Source organism: Haliotis rufescens, unplaced genomic scaffold, assembly GCF_023055435.1.
Source record: "Haliotis rufescens isolate VD_foot unplaced genomic scaffold, xgHalRufe1.0.p SCAF_1, whole genome shotgun sequence".
NCBI lineage: Eukaryota > Metazoa > Mollusca > Gastropoda > Lepetellida > Haliotidae > Haliotis > Haliotis rufescens.
In genome coordinates, this window is record NW_025963779.1 from 90,078,072 (window position 1) to 90,095,448 (window position 17,377).

Below are 17,377 nucleotides of genomic sequence, written 5' to 3' on the forward strand. Positions count from 1 at the left end.
AGATCCAACGTCTGACTGGAGGCATAAGATGTAGGGTGGAATGCGTCATCCTGGCACGTGGCGGTTACACCCGCTACTGATCTGTTTCTCTTGTCATGTCAAGCAGAGACTTTAAGGAACATTTTCACATGAAGCATCAAACGTAACTCTTTTGCTTAATCCTGCACCTCCATACATTTTTTAGGTGTTGTCTAAGGTCAAAAACAGTACCTGTGTTACAATGATGTTTTTGTCAGTAAATCTCACCAATATCTTCTTTATTTGTTCTATCCGATGACATTGGTATCGCCCAGCTTCTGTGGTCAGTCATCCCATGCTATGATTTTTGCCATTTGTCAGGATTCAGAAATAGGGGTGTGCTTAACTTTTTCCTTTGTGTATATTAATAAAATAACTCTTTTATCTTTCTCAGTGCATCATTTTCACAATTGTGAAATGGGAATATCACAAAATTTGGTATTCCCGGCACATTGATCAATGTGTTGACTGAGTGGGATACACCGGCAAGAGGGGTCCCGTATTTGTTGTCGGTGGACTCACTCTCGCTCTTTGGGTATCCCCTATCTGTCCAATGTCTTCGGCTTTGCATCCAGCACATGCAGCAGATAAACCTACTGTGTTTTGAAATTTGATGTCCATATTGTACAGTATAGATACCTCTTATCTTAGTTTGAAAAGAATAAATATGAGGTATCTACTCTACAGTGGGACCACATCAAATTTCAAAATACAGTCAATTTATCTCCATTCTGCCATAACGGCAACAACGCTTTGAAGACGGTGCACTCTTGCAACGCGTAACACAGGGTACAAAGGTCCGCAATCTTAGAACATTCCGAAAAGTGGGCACAGGCTGGTTTGTTTGTTGTTTAACGCCGCACTCAGCAATATTGCAGCTATATGACCGCGGTCTGTAAATAATCGAGTGTGGTCGAGACAATCCAGTGATTAATATCATGAGCATCGATCCACGCAATTTGGATCGATGACATGTATCAACCAAGTCAGCGAGCCTGACCACCCGATCCCTTTAGTCGCCTCTTAGGATAAGCATAGTACACAAATATTACAAAAGTTCAAGATTAAAAACACCATAATCTTGAGTAGTTCAAAACGAGTTCAAAACACATAGTTTTTCAAAAGGAAGTTGACAAATAACACTCCAACATTAGTCCAAAGACAGATATTTCAATTTCAGTTCTTAGAAATCAGCGAGAGATGTCATTTCTTGGAAATCGAACATTCTATTTCCATTGTAAGGCGGACAGGTTGTAGAAATCAGTCAGGGTTGCGGCCTAGAACACCAAAAACATCCGATATCAAACTACCGTAGGTCGCTAGGTCGTCTATTTATTTCCCGAGAGCCCTTGACTCGGCGTGTATTTGAGACCCAGCGTATTAACGAGGAAATATAGATACGTTTTAGAGTTCATATGGGGGGTGATCGATCGGCAGCCATTTATTTTATGAATCGACATGTAGGCTATCGATGTACTCATACGCATGTTTTTTTGTGTGAAAATGCTTAGTATATTTGAAAAGAGTTTCCGTAGCGAAAAGGAAATCTCTTTTTAACCAATTCGAATCAAGGATTCATCAATGTCATGGTAGAATGTATGACTAATTAGGTTTTTGGAAGCACAATTCATTTACTCAACAACAAACGTTCCTGTGACACCAATATTTTAGTTTATTTTTCAAACAAGTAAAGTTTGGTTTTCAATATTGTAGTACATGTATGGAATCAGGTCACAAAAACGCAACTGCTACAGAAAAGCATCCATTCCATGCAAAAGTTGACTTTTATGCAAGCCCCATGCATTTCACTACCCAAGAATGGGTATAAAAACATGTGCGTTAACGGGATTCCATATGCATTGTTTAGCATCGTGCTGACAACAACTCAGAAAAACAACAAAATTACGCAGTTATTCAACATTACGAAATGCCACGCCTGTCCGAAAATGAGCGTCTGCGAGCCATTTGTATGCTTGAAGCAGGATCGAGTCAACGTGATGTTGCAATACAATTTAACGTCCACAGAAACACCATTTGGTGTTTATGGCAACGTTGGCAACATACGAATGCAGTCAGAGATCATCCTCGGAGTGGCAGGCCACGCGTAACCTATAATCGACAAGACAACTGGATTCGAACAACACACCTACAAAATCGATTCCAGCCAGGATGAATAGTGAACTTACAAATGTTCGCTCCTCGAGGTATCGTCATCATATAATTATTTGGGTATGTCATTGTTCTGGCAACCTTCTGGCAAGTTAACCTGGTAACTGTCATTTAATAACATGGTTTTGAAAGCCAAAAAGGTCCTTTTAAGTTCAACAATGTTTATTGACATTTAAAATCTGTCATTTTTGCACTTTTCGAATAAAAAATAATGCCATATATATCATATAGACCTGAAGTATGGGCCATTCAAATTTGATTGTACAATAACACTTGAAGTTCATTTTCTTGAGTTCGCTTAACATAGAATGACATTGTACGTAGCATGCTGAAGAAATCCAGTACATTTTCTGGCGTTATAACGTCTTATATTGTAAAAATTAAATACATGTGGTCATGTCAATATCCATCAAAAACCAAAAAGATGTTGCCTCATCTCGCTGAAAATGCAAGTGATATCGGAAATAGAAATAAATGGGTAACATGAATTCAGATCACGCTCGTGGTTTGGTCAGGGACTTAGGAATGCCTCAGTGTTCTCTATCAGTAATAAATACAACGAAGGTGTAATTTCAACAACAATGGTCCAGGCGTATGCCACACAGCAAATGTACGTCCTATTTATTGTATAAACAGTATGTATTGCCTTAAAAATATTCAACGGTTGACATTTTTAAAAATAAGAACATCAGCGTAATTTTGATGAGGTTGTTATTATATGTTGTATTATTAAATGTTTTACGGTGTCGAAAATGGAAACAGATTTAGTCTGACTGATAGCAATACTATCATATAAGATTAACATATCCAATTTATTTTGTTCGTTATAACCGTAGTTCGTTATAAGCATATATACAACATCTATACAGCAAAGGGCCGGGACCGAAAATTAATATCGTAACATCCGTCAGTTCGTTATAAGCGTGTTTGTTATAAACGTATTTTACTGTACATGTCAATCAGTTTATATATTTCGCAAGCTAAGGATTCTGCAAAATCTTGATACTTTTGTAAATGTATGCATTGTTAAAATGATAAAGTAGTACTTATCCGCTGTATTCATTGTATATATTGCACTATGGGACTGTGGTCTTCAAGCCAAACAAATAAACAACTTTGAATATAACGTATGTCACTAAAGCAAATACAGTCAAACCCCTTTCCCCGGGCTATTTCAGTCGGACACACCGTATTCTGGAAGGCTGATATTGGGACGAGTATATTTGATTAATGGGACATGACATTCTACTGATTCGTTATCCTTGATACGCAAAATTGAAATTGCAGATGGTTGGCATGAGGAAATATCGTGGGCATGTGCCCCACTTGACCGAGCTTTGGTGATTAACAATTCTAGCAAAGCAATTACGAAAGATGGAGATTTCTATGCTATTTGTATATGGTGACACAGTGTGGAACAAATTTCACTTACCACCGCAGATCTTCCCATTAAAATAACTACAGGAGCCACTGTCACACTGGCAATACTGGCCGGTTATCCTTCGTCCTCCAGATTCTCGCTGCAACGTTACAGAAGCACGTGACATACAGCGTTAAGGTGTATACAAGATGAAGTAAACATGCTGGAATAATGTAAACAGTGTATATATGTCAAAGTGGGTATATGAAAAGAAAGGGAAAGCCAATATCTGACCGAGGCAGCACGACCAAGGTCTTGACCGAAAGCTGTAGTCACCTGTAGTAGGCTAAATATAGAGAAGATACGCTTTCATCACTTAGGTTATAGAATTGATGAAACTGCCACTTAATGTTTCAAACTAAATCGCCATGTAGTGATGGTACGAAAGCTTAATGGGATGCCACTTTGGTAGCATAATTTACGTATTTTCACATCGAAATTTGTTGTTATTTCATTATATTTTTCACATTGCCTCGAATATTTTCTCGTAATTTCAATTATTTTCTCGAAACTTTGAATTTTTCTCGCTATTTCAAACATATCTCAAAAACTCGAAATTTCGATTATATTCTTGTATTTCAATCATTTTCTTGAAATTTCGAATTGTTTCTCATTTCTTTGATTGTTTTCTTGAAATTTCAAATTCTCTCACGTTATTTCGATTATTTTCCAGTTATTTCAAATTTATTTTAGATAATCGAAATTACAAGGCTTTTTCTCGGTGTTTGAATTATTTTCTCGTGATTTCAAATACTATTTTTAAATCGAAATTACGAAAATACATTCAAATTACGAGAAAACTAGTGAAATTACAAAAAACAATTGAATTATGAAAAAGAAAATCGAAATTTCGAGTTTGAGATAAACTTAAGAAAAAGATATAATCGACGTAACAGAAACATCCTCGACATGTAAAAAAATACCAAATATTTGAAATAGAAAGAAACTTCGAATTAAAAAAGAATGACGCTACCAAATTGGCACCATTAGGCTTTCGAATGATTGTAACTCTTACTACACGAGAGGCTTTGTCAGAAAACCCACTTGAAACTGACAACCATACTAAAGATAACTAATTTATAAATGTAAATCCTTCTGTTCCTATAGGTTTACCATGTGAACAGTGATACTGTATACCGAACATCCTGTATAGTGCACAGTGTACAGTGTACCTGCAATGATAACAGTCCTCTGGAGTAAGTTAACTGTCAGCATCTCAACATCATTTTAAAATAAAGCGTTTAAAGATACGTCAATTGGCGGCAAGATAGTTTCGTTCTTGCCAGGTACTGGATATCTTTTTCTGGATAAGTGCTATATACATACAAAAGTTTTATTGGTCGTTCTGAGTATTTTCAATGGTATACTGAACCGCAAAAGAAACGTCAATGTGGAAAGATATATGTGAAACCGTATATGTCCAAACACTGTAAACATACTTTGAGACATCAAAAAGATGGAACTGGGCCAAGCTGATCATCAAGGTTGAAATTAAAGTGTCAAGTGTTCTTAAAGTGAAACACAACTCTAGTCTCTGAGAAAATGGCATCACAAGTCAGTAACTCGTGTGTCCGCCATGTGCATTGATGACTGTCGTGCAACGTCGATACCTGGAATGGATGAGGCGGTTGATGAAGGCCATAGTCACTTGAGCCCACCCTCTGAGGAACGCCTGACGCAGTTCAGCTGCAGTTGTCGGCCTTGGTCGGACGTCATTCAGCCGTCTTTGAATCCCGTCCCACAGGTGCTCAATGGGATTTAAATCGGGACTGAGGGCAGGCCACAGCATGGTTCTGATGCCCTTCTGCTGGAGGAAGTCTCTTGTTGCTCTCGCAGTGTGGGCACAGGCGTCATCATGCTGAAACTCGTGGATGCGGCGACGTGCCAAATAAGGTATGGCGTGTGGTCTCAAAAGTTGATCACTGTACCGAGCTTCTGTGACACCATTGCCTCTCCCTGGACCGATGTTCTGGAAGACCACAGGGCCGACCCTCTGTGCAAGACCAATTCCACCCCACACCATGATGCTCGGACCACCCCACGAGTCTCTCTCAACAACACAAGCATCCGAATAACGTTCCCAACGGCGTCGCCAGACACTCACTCTGCCATCTGCTGTTGAGATACAGTAACGGCTTTCGTCTGAGAAGAGGACTCTTCTCCACTGCTGATGGCGCCAATGCTGGTGCTGTGTTACCCACTGAAGACGGCCCCGGCGATGACGTGGTGTCAGAATGGGTCCTCGGTGTAGCCTGTGACAGTTGAGGTGTCTGCTCGTCAATCGCCGACACACGGTAAATGGGCTTCACACATTGTACCTATGGAATCGAACCCGGTTTTTCGGCGTGACGAGCCAACGTTTTAACCAGTAGGCTACCCCACCGCCACCACGACACAACAAGCAGTCTGATTGTGATACTGAATCTATGCTTACCTCACGCAAGTCTTCACACTCACAGATGTTGTCGACACAACGCCCTCGACCGCTGCACAACATCTGAAATTACGAACAGCCCATGATGCTTTGAAGGTCCAACACGTAAGTATGTTACAGGGAAAATGTCCAACCAGGGAACATGTATCATCCCTGAATCCCATGTTCAGGGAGTATATGTAATGTCTGATTCATGCAGGTAATATACCTAATCCCTAAGAGTTAAGGCTTTATACATATTCCCTGATTTAACAGCACGTTTTACAGAGCATGCGTTACTCAGTATTTTAACGCCGCTTCGGGCAGTGTTTCACAGGAATATCATACGGAATATTTACAGGTCTTGGGCGTTATTCACTTAAAGCCCATGACCACGGGTATGGTGCTAAACAAGAAACAAAGTCTACGCCTCCAACCCACGATCGTAGGTTTCTGTCAAGTCTAAGGGACGCAACTCTGCATTGATAATTCCGGCGAGCTGGGTCAACCGTGATGCTGATCAGTGGTAATTATGAGGGATGAGTGTTGTGTGTATGGGGTTGGTCGTCAGTTTCTACTTTACCGAAGTTTTGGGGTTTCTGCACCTATCGACAGCCATGCTCATCCCGCAACTTGGTCCGGCGTAGCCAGGGAAGCACATGCACTTGCCGCATTTACATAATCCTCGACTACTTCCTTGAGAGACAGAAAAAAAAAGGAGAACACAAAGTATAAACTCAAGAAGGTCAAAGATATTGACAATGAGTCATTGATAAATCATGACCATCGGTCATGTCGGGATCACGTGTGTAGTACTTGCAGAGTCATGTGTGGATCACGTGTGTAGTACTTGCAGAGTCATGCGGGGATCACGTGTGTAGTACTTGCAGAGTCATGCGGGGATCACGTTTGCAGTACTTGTAGAGGAAGGTGGGGATCACGTGTGAAGTACTTGTAGAGACATGCAGGAATCACGTGTGTAGTACTTGCAGAGTCATGTGTGGATCACGTGTGTAGTACTTGCAGAGACATGTGTTGACCACGTGTCTAGTACTTGCAGAGTCATGCGGGGATCACGTGTGCAGTACTTGCAGAGACATGTGTGGATCACGTGTGTAGTACTTGTAAAGACATGTGTGGATCACGTGTGTAGTACTTGCAGAGAGGTGGGGATCACGTGTGTAGTACTTGTAAAGACATGTGTGGATCACGTGTGTAGTACTTGTAGAGAGGTGGGGATCACGTGTGTAGTACTTGTAGAGACAGGTGGGGATCACGTGTGTAGTACTGGCAGAGAGGTGGGGGATCACGTTAGTAGTACTTGCAGAGGCATGTGTGGATCACGTGTGCAGTACTTGCAGAGACATGACGGGACCACGTGTGTAGTACTTGTAGAGACAGGTGGGGATCACGTGTGTAGTACTTGCAGAGACATGTGTGGACCACGTGTGTAGTACTTGTAGAGTCATGTGTGGATCACGTGTGTAGTACTTGCAGAGACATGACGGGACCACGTGTGTAGTACTTGTAGAGTCATGTGTGGATCACGTGTGTAGTACTTGCAGAAACATGACGGGATCACGTGTGCAGTATTGTAGAGACATGTGGGGATCACGTGTGTAGTACTTGTAGAGACAGGTGGGGGATCACGTGTGCAGTACTTGCAGAGACATGTGTGGATCACGTATGCAGTACTTGCAGAGACATGACGGGTCCACGTGTGCAGTACTTGTAGAGACAGATGGGGATCACGTGTGCAGTACTTGCAGAGACATGTGTGGATCACGTGTGTAGTACTTGCAGAGAAGTGGGGATCACGTGTGTAGTACTTGTAGAGACAGGTGGGGGATCACGTGTGTAGTACTGGCAAAGAGGTGTGGATCACGTCTGAGTACTTGTAGAGACAGGTGGGGATCACGTGTGTAGTACTTGCAGAGACATGACGGGACCATGTGTGCAGTACTTGCAGAGACAGGTGGGGATCACGTGTGCAGTACTTGCAGAGACATGACGGGACCACGTGTGTAGTACTTGTAGAGACAGGTGGGGATCACGTGTGTAGTACTTGTAGAGAGAGGTGGGGATCTCGTGTGCAGTACTTGCAGAGACATGACGGGATCACGTGTGTAGTACTAGTAGAGACAGGATGGGATCTCGTGTGTAGTACTTGCAGAGACATGACGGGATCACGTGTGTAGTACTAGTAGAGACAGGTGGGGATCACGTGTGCAGTACTTGCAGAGACATGACGGGACAACCTGTGCACTACTTGTAGAGACAGGTGGGGATCACGTGTGTAGTACTTGTAGAGAGAGGTGGGGATCTCGTGTGCAGTACTTGCAGAGACATGACGGGATCACGTGTGTAGTACTAGTAGAGACAGGTGGGGATCACGTGTGCAGTACTTGCAGAGACATGACGGGATCTCGTGTGCAGTACTTGCAGAGACATGACGGGATCACGTGTGCAGTACTTGCAGAGACATGACGGGACAACCTGTGCACTACTTGTAGAGACAGGTGGGGATCACGTGTGTAGTACTTGTAGAGAGAGGTGGGGATCTCGTGTGCAGTACTTGCAGAGACATGACGGGATCACGTGTGTAGTACTAGTAGAGACAGGTGGGGATCACGTGTGCAGTACTTGCAGAGACATGACGGGATCACGTGTGTAGTACTAGTAGAGACAGGTGGGGATCACGTGTGCAGTACTTGTAGAGGAAGGTGGGGATCACGTGTGAAGTACTTGTAGAGACATGCAGGAATCACGTGTGTAGTACTTGCAGAGTCATGTGTGGATCACGTGTGTAGTACTTGCAGAGACATGTGTTGACCACGTGTCTAGTACTTGCAGAGTCATGCGGGGATCACGTGTGCAGTACTTGCAGAGACATGTGTGGATCACGTGTGTAGTACTTGCAGAGAGGTGGGGATCACGTGTGTAGTACTTGTAGAGACAGGTGGGGATCACGTGTGTAGTACTGGCAGAGAGGTGGGGGATCACGTTAGTAGTACTTACAGAGGCATGTGTGGATCACGTGTGCAGTACTTGCAGAGACATGACGGGACCACGTGTGTAGTACTTGTAGAGACAGGTGGGGATCATGTGTGTAGTACTTGCAGAGACATGTGTGGATCACGTGTGTAGTACTTGCAGAGACATGACGGGACCACGTGTGTAGTACTTGTAGAGTCATGTGTGGATCACGTGTGTAGTACTTGCAGAAACATGACGGGATCACGTGTGCAGTATTGTAGAGACATGTGGGGATCACGTGTGTAGTACTTGTAGAGACAGGTGGGGGATCACGTGTGCAGTACTTGCAGAGACATGTGTGGATCACGTATGCAGTACTTGCAGAGACATGACGGGTCCACGTGTGCAGTACTTGTAGAGACAGATGGGGATCACGTGTGCAGTACTTGCAGAGACATGTGTGGATCACGTGTGTAGTACTTGCAGAGAAGTGGGGATCACGTGTGTAGTACTTGTAGAGACAGGTGGGGGATCACGTGTGTAGTACTGGCAAAGAGGTGTGGATCACGTCTGAGTACTTGTAGAGACAGGTGGGGATCACGTGTGTAGTACTTGCAGAGACATGACGGGACCATGTGTGCAGTACTTGCAGAGACAGGTGGGGATCACGTGTGCAGTACTTGCAGAGACATGACGGGACCACGTGTGTAGTACTTGTAGAGACAGGTGGGGATCACGTGTGTAGTACTTGTAGAGAGAGGTGGGGATCTCGTGTGCAGTACTTGCAGAGACATGACGGGATCACGTGTGTAGTACTAGTAGAGACAGGATGGGATCTCGTGTGTAGTACTTGCAGAGACATGACGGGATCACGTGTGTAGTACTAGTAGAGACAGGTGGGGATCACGTGTGCAGTACTTGCAGAGACATGACGGGACAACCTGTGCACTACTTGTAGAGACAGGTGGGGATCACGTGTGTAGTACTTGTAGAGAGAGGTGGGGATCTCGTGTGCAGTACTTGCAGAGACATGACGGGATCACGTGTGTAGTACTTGTAGAGACAGGTGGGGATCACGTGTGCAGTACTTGCAGAGACATGACGGGATCTCGTGTGCAGTACTTGCAGAGACATGACGGGATCACGTGTGCAGTACTTGCAGAGACATGACGGGACAACCTGTGCACTACTTGTAGAGACAGGTGGGGATCACGTGTGTAGTACTTGTAGAGAGAGGTGGGGATCTCGTGTGCAGTACTTGCAGAGACATGACGGGATCACGTGTGTAGTACTAGTAGAGACAGGTGGGGATCACGTGTGCAGTACTTGCAGAGACATGACGGGATCACGTGTGTAGTACTAGTAGAGACAGGTGGGGATCACGTGTGCAGTACTTGCAGAGACATGACGGGACAACCTGTGCACTACTTATAGAGACAGGTGGGGATCACGTGTGCAGTACCTGTAGAGAGAGGTGGGGATCACGTGTGTAGTACTTGCAGAGACATGTGTGGATCACGTGTGTAGTACTTGCAGAGAGGTAGGGATCACGTGTGTAGTACTTGTAGAGACAGGTGGGGGATCACGTGTGTAGTACTGGCAGAGAGGTGTGGATCACGTGTGTAGTACTTGTAGAGACAGGTGGGGATCACGTGTGTAGTACTTGCAGAGACATGCGGAGGCCACGTGTGTGGTACTTGCAGAGACGTGCGGGGATCACGCGTGTAGTACGTGCAGAGACATGCAGGAATCACGTGTGCAGAGCTTGTAGAGACATGTGAGGGAAATCAGTTTAACATACTCGTGTATTCAAAACGTCAACGCCGCATGGTATTCACAGTCATAACTACAGGTAACTACGGATTGAACTACAGGTAACCGGGCAGTGTTCACATGCAGCACACAGTAACATAAGGACGGTAATCTGCACGTAACAATAATGTCACAGACTTGTAACCACGGTATGAAAACATCATTCTCAAAGAGGGGAAATCATCTTCGTGTTATTGTCAACTGTACCACTCAGACGCCCGAAATGAATGCTGTCTTTATTTCGAGCAAGTCATGTCAGGTAAATTTACGTTTAACGCCGCGTTCAAGATTTCCAGCAAGAAGTCGGGCATGCCATTGTTCCTCTTGGCGCCAGGAGAACAGACCGTATAAGACCTTTGTTTTATGATGGCCAATAGCAGTCCTTTATAACGTTGTGAACAATGGCTGACTTTTGCATCCACTTTATATTTATGCATACTAACATGTTTATCACGCATAGGTGCAGTAGTTTAAAGCTTCAAAAAAGGTTTTATGGTAGACATGAAGGACAGTTCCAAATTTGACGCATCAGTGACAAAAGATATCCGATGCAATTCCCTATTTTGGCTTGTATCATATGTTCCCGTCTTTTTTCCGGTGAACAATTGACTCGCCTTTGCATGTGTGTGACGGGTGCCACCGGTGGGGCAAGATACGCTCAACTTTTCGCGAAAACCTTGTATCATCACTGTTTGATAGTGATTCACTAACACATTTCTTATGAATATGGAAAGGGTCTTGTCGGTTTTTTTATCTACGAATACCCGGAAGTATGTGATATGTAAAAAATATTACAATATGATGTTTCATGCAGCAGAAAATCGTAAAATATAATTGGGGTTTTCAAAGTAAACAAGAGTTTGCACTAACGTGGCTATATCCCCCGCCCCTGTTGAAGAATTTATGACATCATTAAATCTAAACAAACCCTAATCTTGTTTAACCGAGGTGGAACTTCTCATGGAAATTGTAAAAAAAAATAACCTAAGTCCATCGTGTTGCCATGGAAACGTACAAAAATACAAATTTCTAAAATTTCTAAATAGCAAAAGGCACCAGTTCAGCATGTACCTGACAGACCTGCAAAGTTTGATGAAAAAATATTGAACGTTTTATGAGTTATGCTCCGGAAACGAACCCTGCCCTCACAGAACCTAAGTCGACCTTGTTGCCATGGAAACGTAAAAAATACAAATTTCTAAAATTTATAAATATCAAAGGGCACCAGTTAAGCATGTACTTGACAGACCTGCAAAGTTTGATGAACAAATATTGAACGGTTTCTGAGTTATGCTCCGGAAATGAAACGTGACGGACGGACGGAGCCCGTGTCTATATCCCCCGCCAACTTTGTTGGGCGGGGGATAAAAATATTCTGGCTACAGCAACAATCTGTACATAAGACTTCAGGATAATGTTGTATATTTAATAAGCTGATAGCTTACTTTTCCACGTTCAATTTAGAAATCTTGCAATTAACGTTAACCATTCAATGTTTTTGAGACATTATAAATTGAATTAACATAGCATGTTTTGCCACAGTATACTCCCATTAATTACAGTAGGTAACGCTCAGTAGGTGCTGTCTTAATTAGTCCCCTCCTGGCCTCCCCCCAGGCTGTCCAACAACTAGGAATATAGAGGTGTGTGACAACTGGGAATATAGAGGTGTGTGACAACTAGGAATATAGAGGTGTGTGACAACTGGGAATATAGAGGTGTGTGACAACTGGGAATATAGAGGTGTGTGACAACTAGGAATATAGAGGTGTGTGACAACTAGGAATATAGAGGTGTGTGACAACTGGGAATATAGAGGTGTGTGACAAATGGCACGTGTGAGATAACCCTTGGAGGTAACCATAGCGACCAACATAACATGTTTTCAATCCAAATGTGTAATGGCCAATTTCTAGAATAAACGTCTTCAAACGCTATTGCGAAGAATTGCGGACCTTTTGAGTTTTATGGGGACAGATTAGTGTTTTCAGTCACTGCGTCTGAACAATTATTTCATAGCACAATATCCATCTTTGCGCCTCAAAAACGCCTACTGTAAATGCAGATGAAGCAGCGATCTCACCTCCACAGAGTTGGCCCTGGTAGAGATCACATGCCGTGTCGTCACACTCACAGAACCGCCCTGTATATCGCATCTGCGTATCCCTGCCGGCTATCTGGAATAAACAACAGGCAATATTGCATACGTATACAAATTAGTATTTAGTATTTATACAACTTCTACAATGAAAACATTACATGTTAACGTATAGAAATGCGATATCAGGTAAAAGAGATTGCGTTAGTGATGTAGGGTAGATGCGATTCGTTTTGAATTAAACATGGTTTGAAATCACACATATATTGTATGTTTACCTTTTGTTGTTATTGTTGGGGAATGGGGGGGGGGGGGGGGGGGGGGGGGAGGGGGTGGTGTTGTGTTGGGGAAGGGACGTGTTTAGCTCAGCGAATGAGTTCGAATGCTTACCCCGTCACATTGACACTTTCCACAGAGGCATTCGCCGTGACCGGAGCACGCCTCACTCATACCCCTGGAACCAAGCAATGGACATGATCATGTTTATTCATTCTTGTATTACGTGCGAGTATTTACAGAGAAACGGGTTTGGCGTTAGCTACATCAACGCGATTGCAATACATGAGATTTAATTAAATTTCATTACCACAGTTCAGAAGAATACACGTAGACGGAGAAATACGGAAAATGCAACATGAACTAAACACAGAAATAAATGTTTTACCGGCGACGCTTTGGTCAGAACTAAGAATTCTTTCCTTAGTGTGGTAATTGCCCCGGGCATATATTTTAGTTAATAGTTGTGCAAATCACTTACCTTTGTCATGATAAAAGCATCTGACAGAAGATAAAATCCTTGTATATACCGAGACAATAAGGAGTATCTATTAGCAGCAATTACCTGTAACTGTTGCCAGTTTTCTACCTGTTGACTGTGATTGACGTATTGTATAAGCAGTTCACCAGGAAGGCTAAATCACAAATATACGTTGTCCCAACAGCCACCACAGCATAGTGCTTTTGTTATACCACACCTTTACACACATGAGTGAGTGTTTATACGCCACTTTAAGCAATATTCCAGCAGTAGCACGTCGGGGGACATCAGAAATCCATGTATGGACACGAACCCGGGTCCTAGACGCCCGTCACACACATGACGATCTGGAGGGAACACTGCAGGTACGCGAAGGACGACCCCTAGCAGAGATCACTGAAATAGGCGACCTTGCAATATATGTGCCATCGTATCTAGTTTAACCCCGATTTAATTACGTATCGTTGTAATTAGGATATAAAGTTTGCTCTACCTGGTTTGTAGTGTAATAAAGAATAGTTTTGAGATGAATTATTATAGTGTTTCTTTGTTGTTTAAGGCCGCACTTAAGAATATTCCAGCTATTGACGGCGAACTGTAAATAATCGATTCTGGACCAAACAATCAAATGATAGACATCACTAGCATCGATCAACGCAATTGGGATACGATGACATGCATCAACCAAGTACTAGTCAGCGAGTCGGACCACCTGATCCCGTTAATCGCCTCTTACGACAAGCATAGTCGCCTTTTTCGGCAAGCATGGTTCTACTGTTCTACCTATTCTACTCCGGATCTTCACGGAACGAACTATTACAGTGAAAGCACGAGGATGCTCATAGCTTTGATGTTTTAATAATTCCTGGCAAAGCTATACATTTTTACACTACACATGGGAAAAGTGCAGAATTTATTACATTTCTACGATGCCGAATTTAAGACTAATTTCATGTTTTATTGGAGCTCTGTTTAAAATCAAATTTGCAATAAGCAGTGCAGATAATTTTAAATACACGACCTGACTGGCTGTACATCTAATTGGACAGACAAACGTGTTTGGGATAAGCCCGCGGCATAAGATATGTCATAAATAATTTTATCATACCTTTAGTAAAATATATTCAATTATCAACTGCCGGTCTCATTCTATGGGGGGATCTCCCACCAAGGTTTTGTCACAAATGTTGTACTAAATTGCGCCCATGTCATATTCCACATGGACATTGCGTTTGTTGTTTTAGTGTTTGTGGTGAGGCTTTTAATATATTTGGGTATGACGCGGTCAGGGGATCGAACCTCTGATGTTCTCCGACGTTCTGCTCTATCCAGTAGACAACAGAGGCGGTCGTCTTAAGCGCGACAAGTTCAGAATAGTGTAACAAAGGCGTGCCAGAAACCTTTGATTGTGATCACCGTTCGTCCTGATTATGTGTCTATGTTTATCAATTCTATACCCGTACTGTGCTCACCTGATTGGAAACATCTTAGGCCTGCATCACTTCACGGTTTTCTCACAGAATATGCTGACAAGCCGTGATAGAACTCAAATACTGATCCAGTTAGGTGCTTAACCAAACTTACTCATGAATTAAAACAAAACTCTTACGGGGCAGTGCAGCGATCGTACTTCTTTTCACACTCGCAGTGCTTGCCGTACACGCCCTCATCACAAGAGCAGATTCCACAGGCGTACGTTCCTTTGTTGCGGCACAGAGACGACTGGACCTTTGGTAATAGAAAGGGACAACCTTTATACAGTCAGCCCAGTCGTCGTGAACTCGAAATATTTCGACTTATCTGTGGTACGACACATCCAACTCGACCCTACTACAGCCTGACGGTCACAAAAAATAAAAGCAACAAAACAATTCCATAACCATAAAAAAATACATTGTACGATTCCGACTGTATCATAAGCATGTGTTTCTGAATCACTATCAAATAAGGATGATGGATGTCCACAATAAGGTGAATCTTGTCCTACTGGTGGCACCCATCACAAACACATACAAAGGCAAGTCAATAGTTTACCTGAGAACACATGATACAAGTTAAAACTAGGGAATTGGAACAAACGTACCAGATAGTGCATGTTACTTTAAAAACATTTGCATAACAAACAATAAAATCAGCTTTTTGTCATGTCCACATGTCTATTACACTTGACATAAATGTTAACATGTGCTTTGTTTTGTTTTTTCGTAACAAAAAAAGTTCGACGGATCAGAGTGTATGTGTGCATACTCATGCGCACTCAAAATAAGGTACAGACATCGATATTCTAATCATGCAATGAAATAAGTGCATGCCACCGTGAGCAAACAACGTCATGCGTTTTATGTATATAAACTTGTTATGTCGCTTTGTATATATATGTATGCCAGAAGCTTTGTCACATAAAAATATACCTTCTTTAATTCATTGGGAAGAGGTTTCATTTACAAAAATGACGATCATTCAAAAACTCTTTTTTTGAATTAGTGCGACACACTGTCCCGGTTTCAGACCAATTTAAACACATACTTTATCAAGCGGATTGTAATAATACTATTTGTTTGTTTGTTTGTTTGTTTGTTAACGCCGCATCAATATTTTTCCAGATATATGACGGCGCTCTGTAAATAATCGATCCAGGAACTGACATCATGAGCATCGATCCACGCAATTGGGATACAATGACATGCATCAACCAAGTCTGCGAGTCTGACCACCCGATCCCGTTAGTCGCCTCTTTCGACAAGCATAGTCGCTTTTTACGGCAAGCATGGGTTGCTGAAGACCTATTCTACCCCGGATCTTCACGGGTCAGGATTGTAACAAAGACTTGTATTAAATTGGCAATGGTGCTTTCGTTTACATTAGATATTTAGCTAAATTGGTCATCAACGGGGTACGAGGGTTGGCTGACACATTCAACGACCCAGGATGTATAATGTACCCTCAACAGCTTGCATGTATTAAGTACACTACTTTCCACCTTGAGCCAAGCACAAAGCATATTTCTGATATAGGCAAAACTGGCTGACAGCGCTGTCATCATGTTTCGCCAACTGAACGGGCTAACTCCAGCAGCCATCCATGCGGACAAGGGGTCAACATTAGTTGATGGTGATGCTTCCACTATCAGGAGGTAGGAAACGAAGTTGAAGGGGGAGTGAGAGAGAGACGGGGGGGGGGGGAGAGAGACTAGGGGGGAAGAGATTTGAAGAAGATCCAAGGTCAGGAAGACCTTCAGCTGCCACCGCTGAGATAAATGTCGATAAAACACTTTATAGACGATCCACGACTTACCGCACGTGACGATAGAGAAGGCATCTAGGGAGATGAGAACATTCTGGGGAATTAACTGGTTTCAGCGCGCTGGGTACCGAGACTTTATCAGAAACGTTACAGGTTCCTCCTCTGGTGAGGATTTTGAAGTGGATAGTGTTGAGCGATTTGGAACTTTGGATGAGTCCTGGGTTCGCCACGGTCAGGCAGAAACTTAACAGCCAAATCGTCTGCTCCGAAGAAGGTAAAGTCTGTTCAATCAGCTGGCAAACTGATGGCTTAGATTTTCTGGGATTCCAAATGAATCCTACTGGTGGACTACCGGGCTTCCACACAGTCGGATCCAGTCACTCCAGAAAGTATTGGCAGAAGAATATGGACCACGGATGGGATTATGTTGAAAACTAATTAGCAACCATCTTCATCAACGTATTCCGTTTT

The 17,377-nt window shown here is 42.9% G+C and overlaps 1 protein-coding gene across 3 annotated transcripts in view; it reads right to left on the reverse strand.

Moving 5' to 3' along the window:
• The window catches only part of LOC124134185 (integrin beta-1-like), a 46,305-nt gene that overhangs the window by 12,021 nt on the left and 16,907 nt on the right, over positions 1–17,377 (reverse strand). For all 3 annotated transcript variants that reach the window (XM_046498894.2, XM_046498895.2, XM_046498896.2), the window contains 6 exons: positions 15,273–15,391; positions 13,297–13,360; positions 12,892–12,985; positions 6,604–6,716; positions 6,042–6,104; positions 3,620–3,707 (listed from right to left, as the gene is read on the reverse strand). In XM_046498894.2, coding sequence (XP_046354850.1) covers positions 3,620–3,707; positions 6,042–6,104; positions 6,604–6,716; positions 12,892–12,985; positions 13,297–13,360; positions 15,273–15,391 — 541 coding nt within the window. The remainder of the gene's footprint in view (positions 1–3,619; positions 3,708–6,041; positions 6,105–6,603; positions 6,717–12,891; positions 12,986–13,296; positions 13,361–15,272; positions 15,392–17,377) is intronic.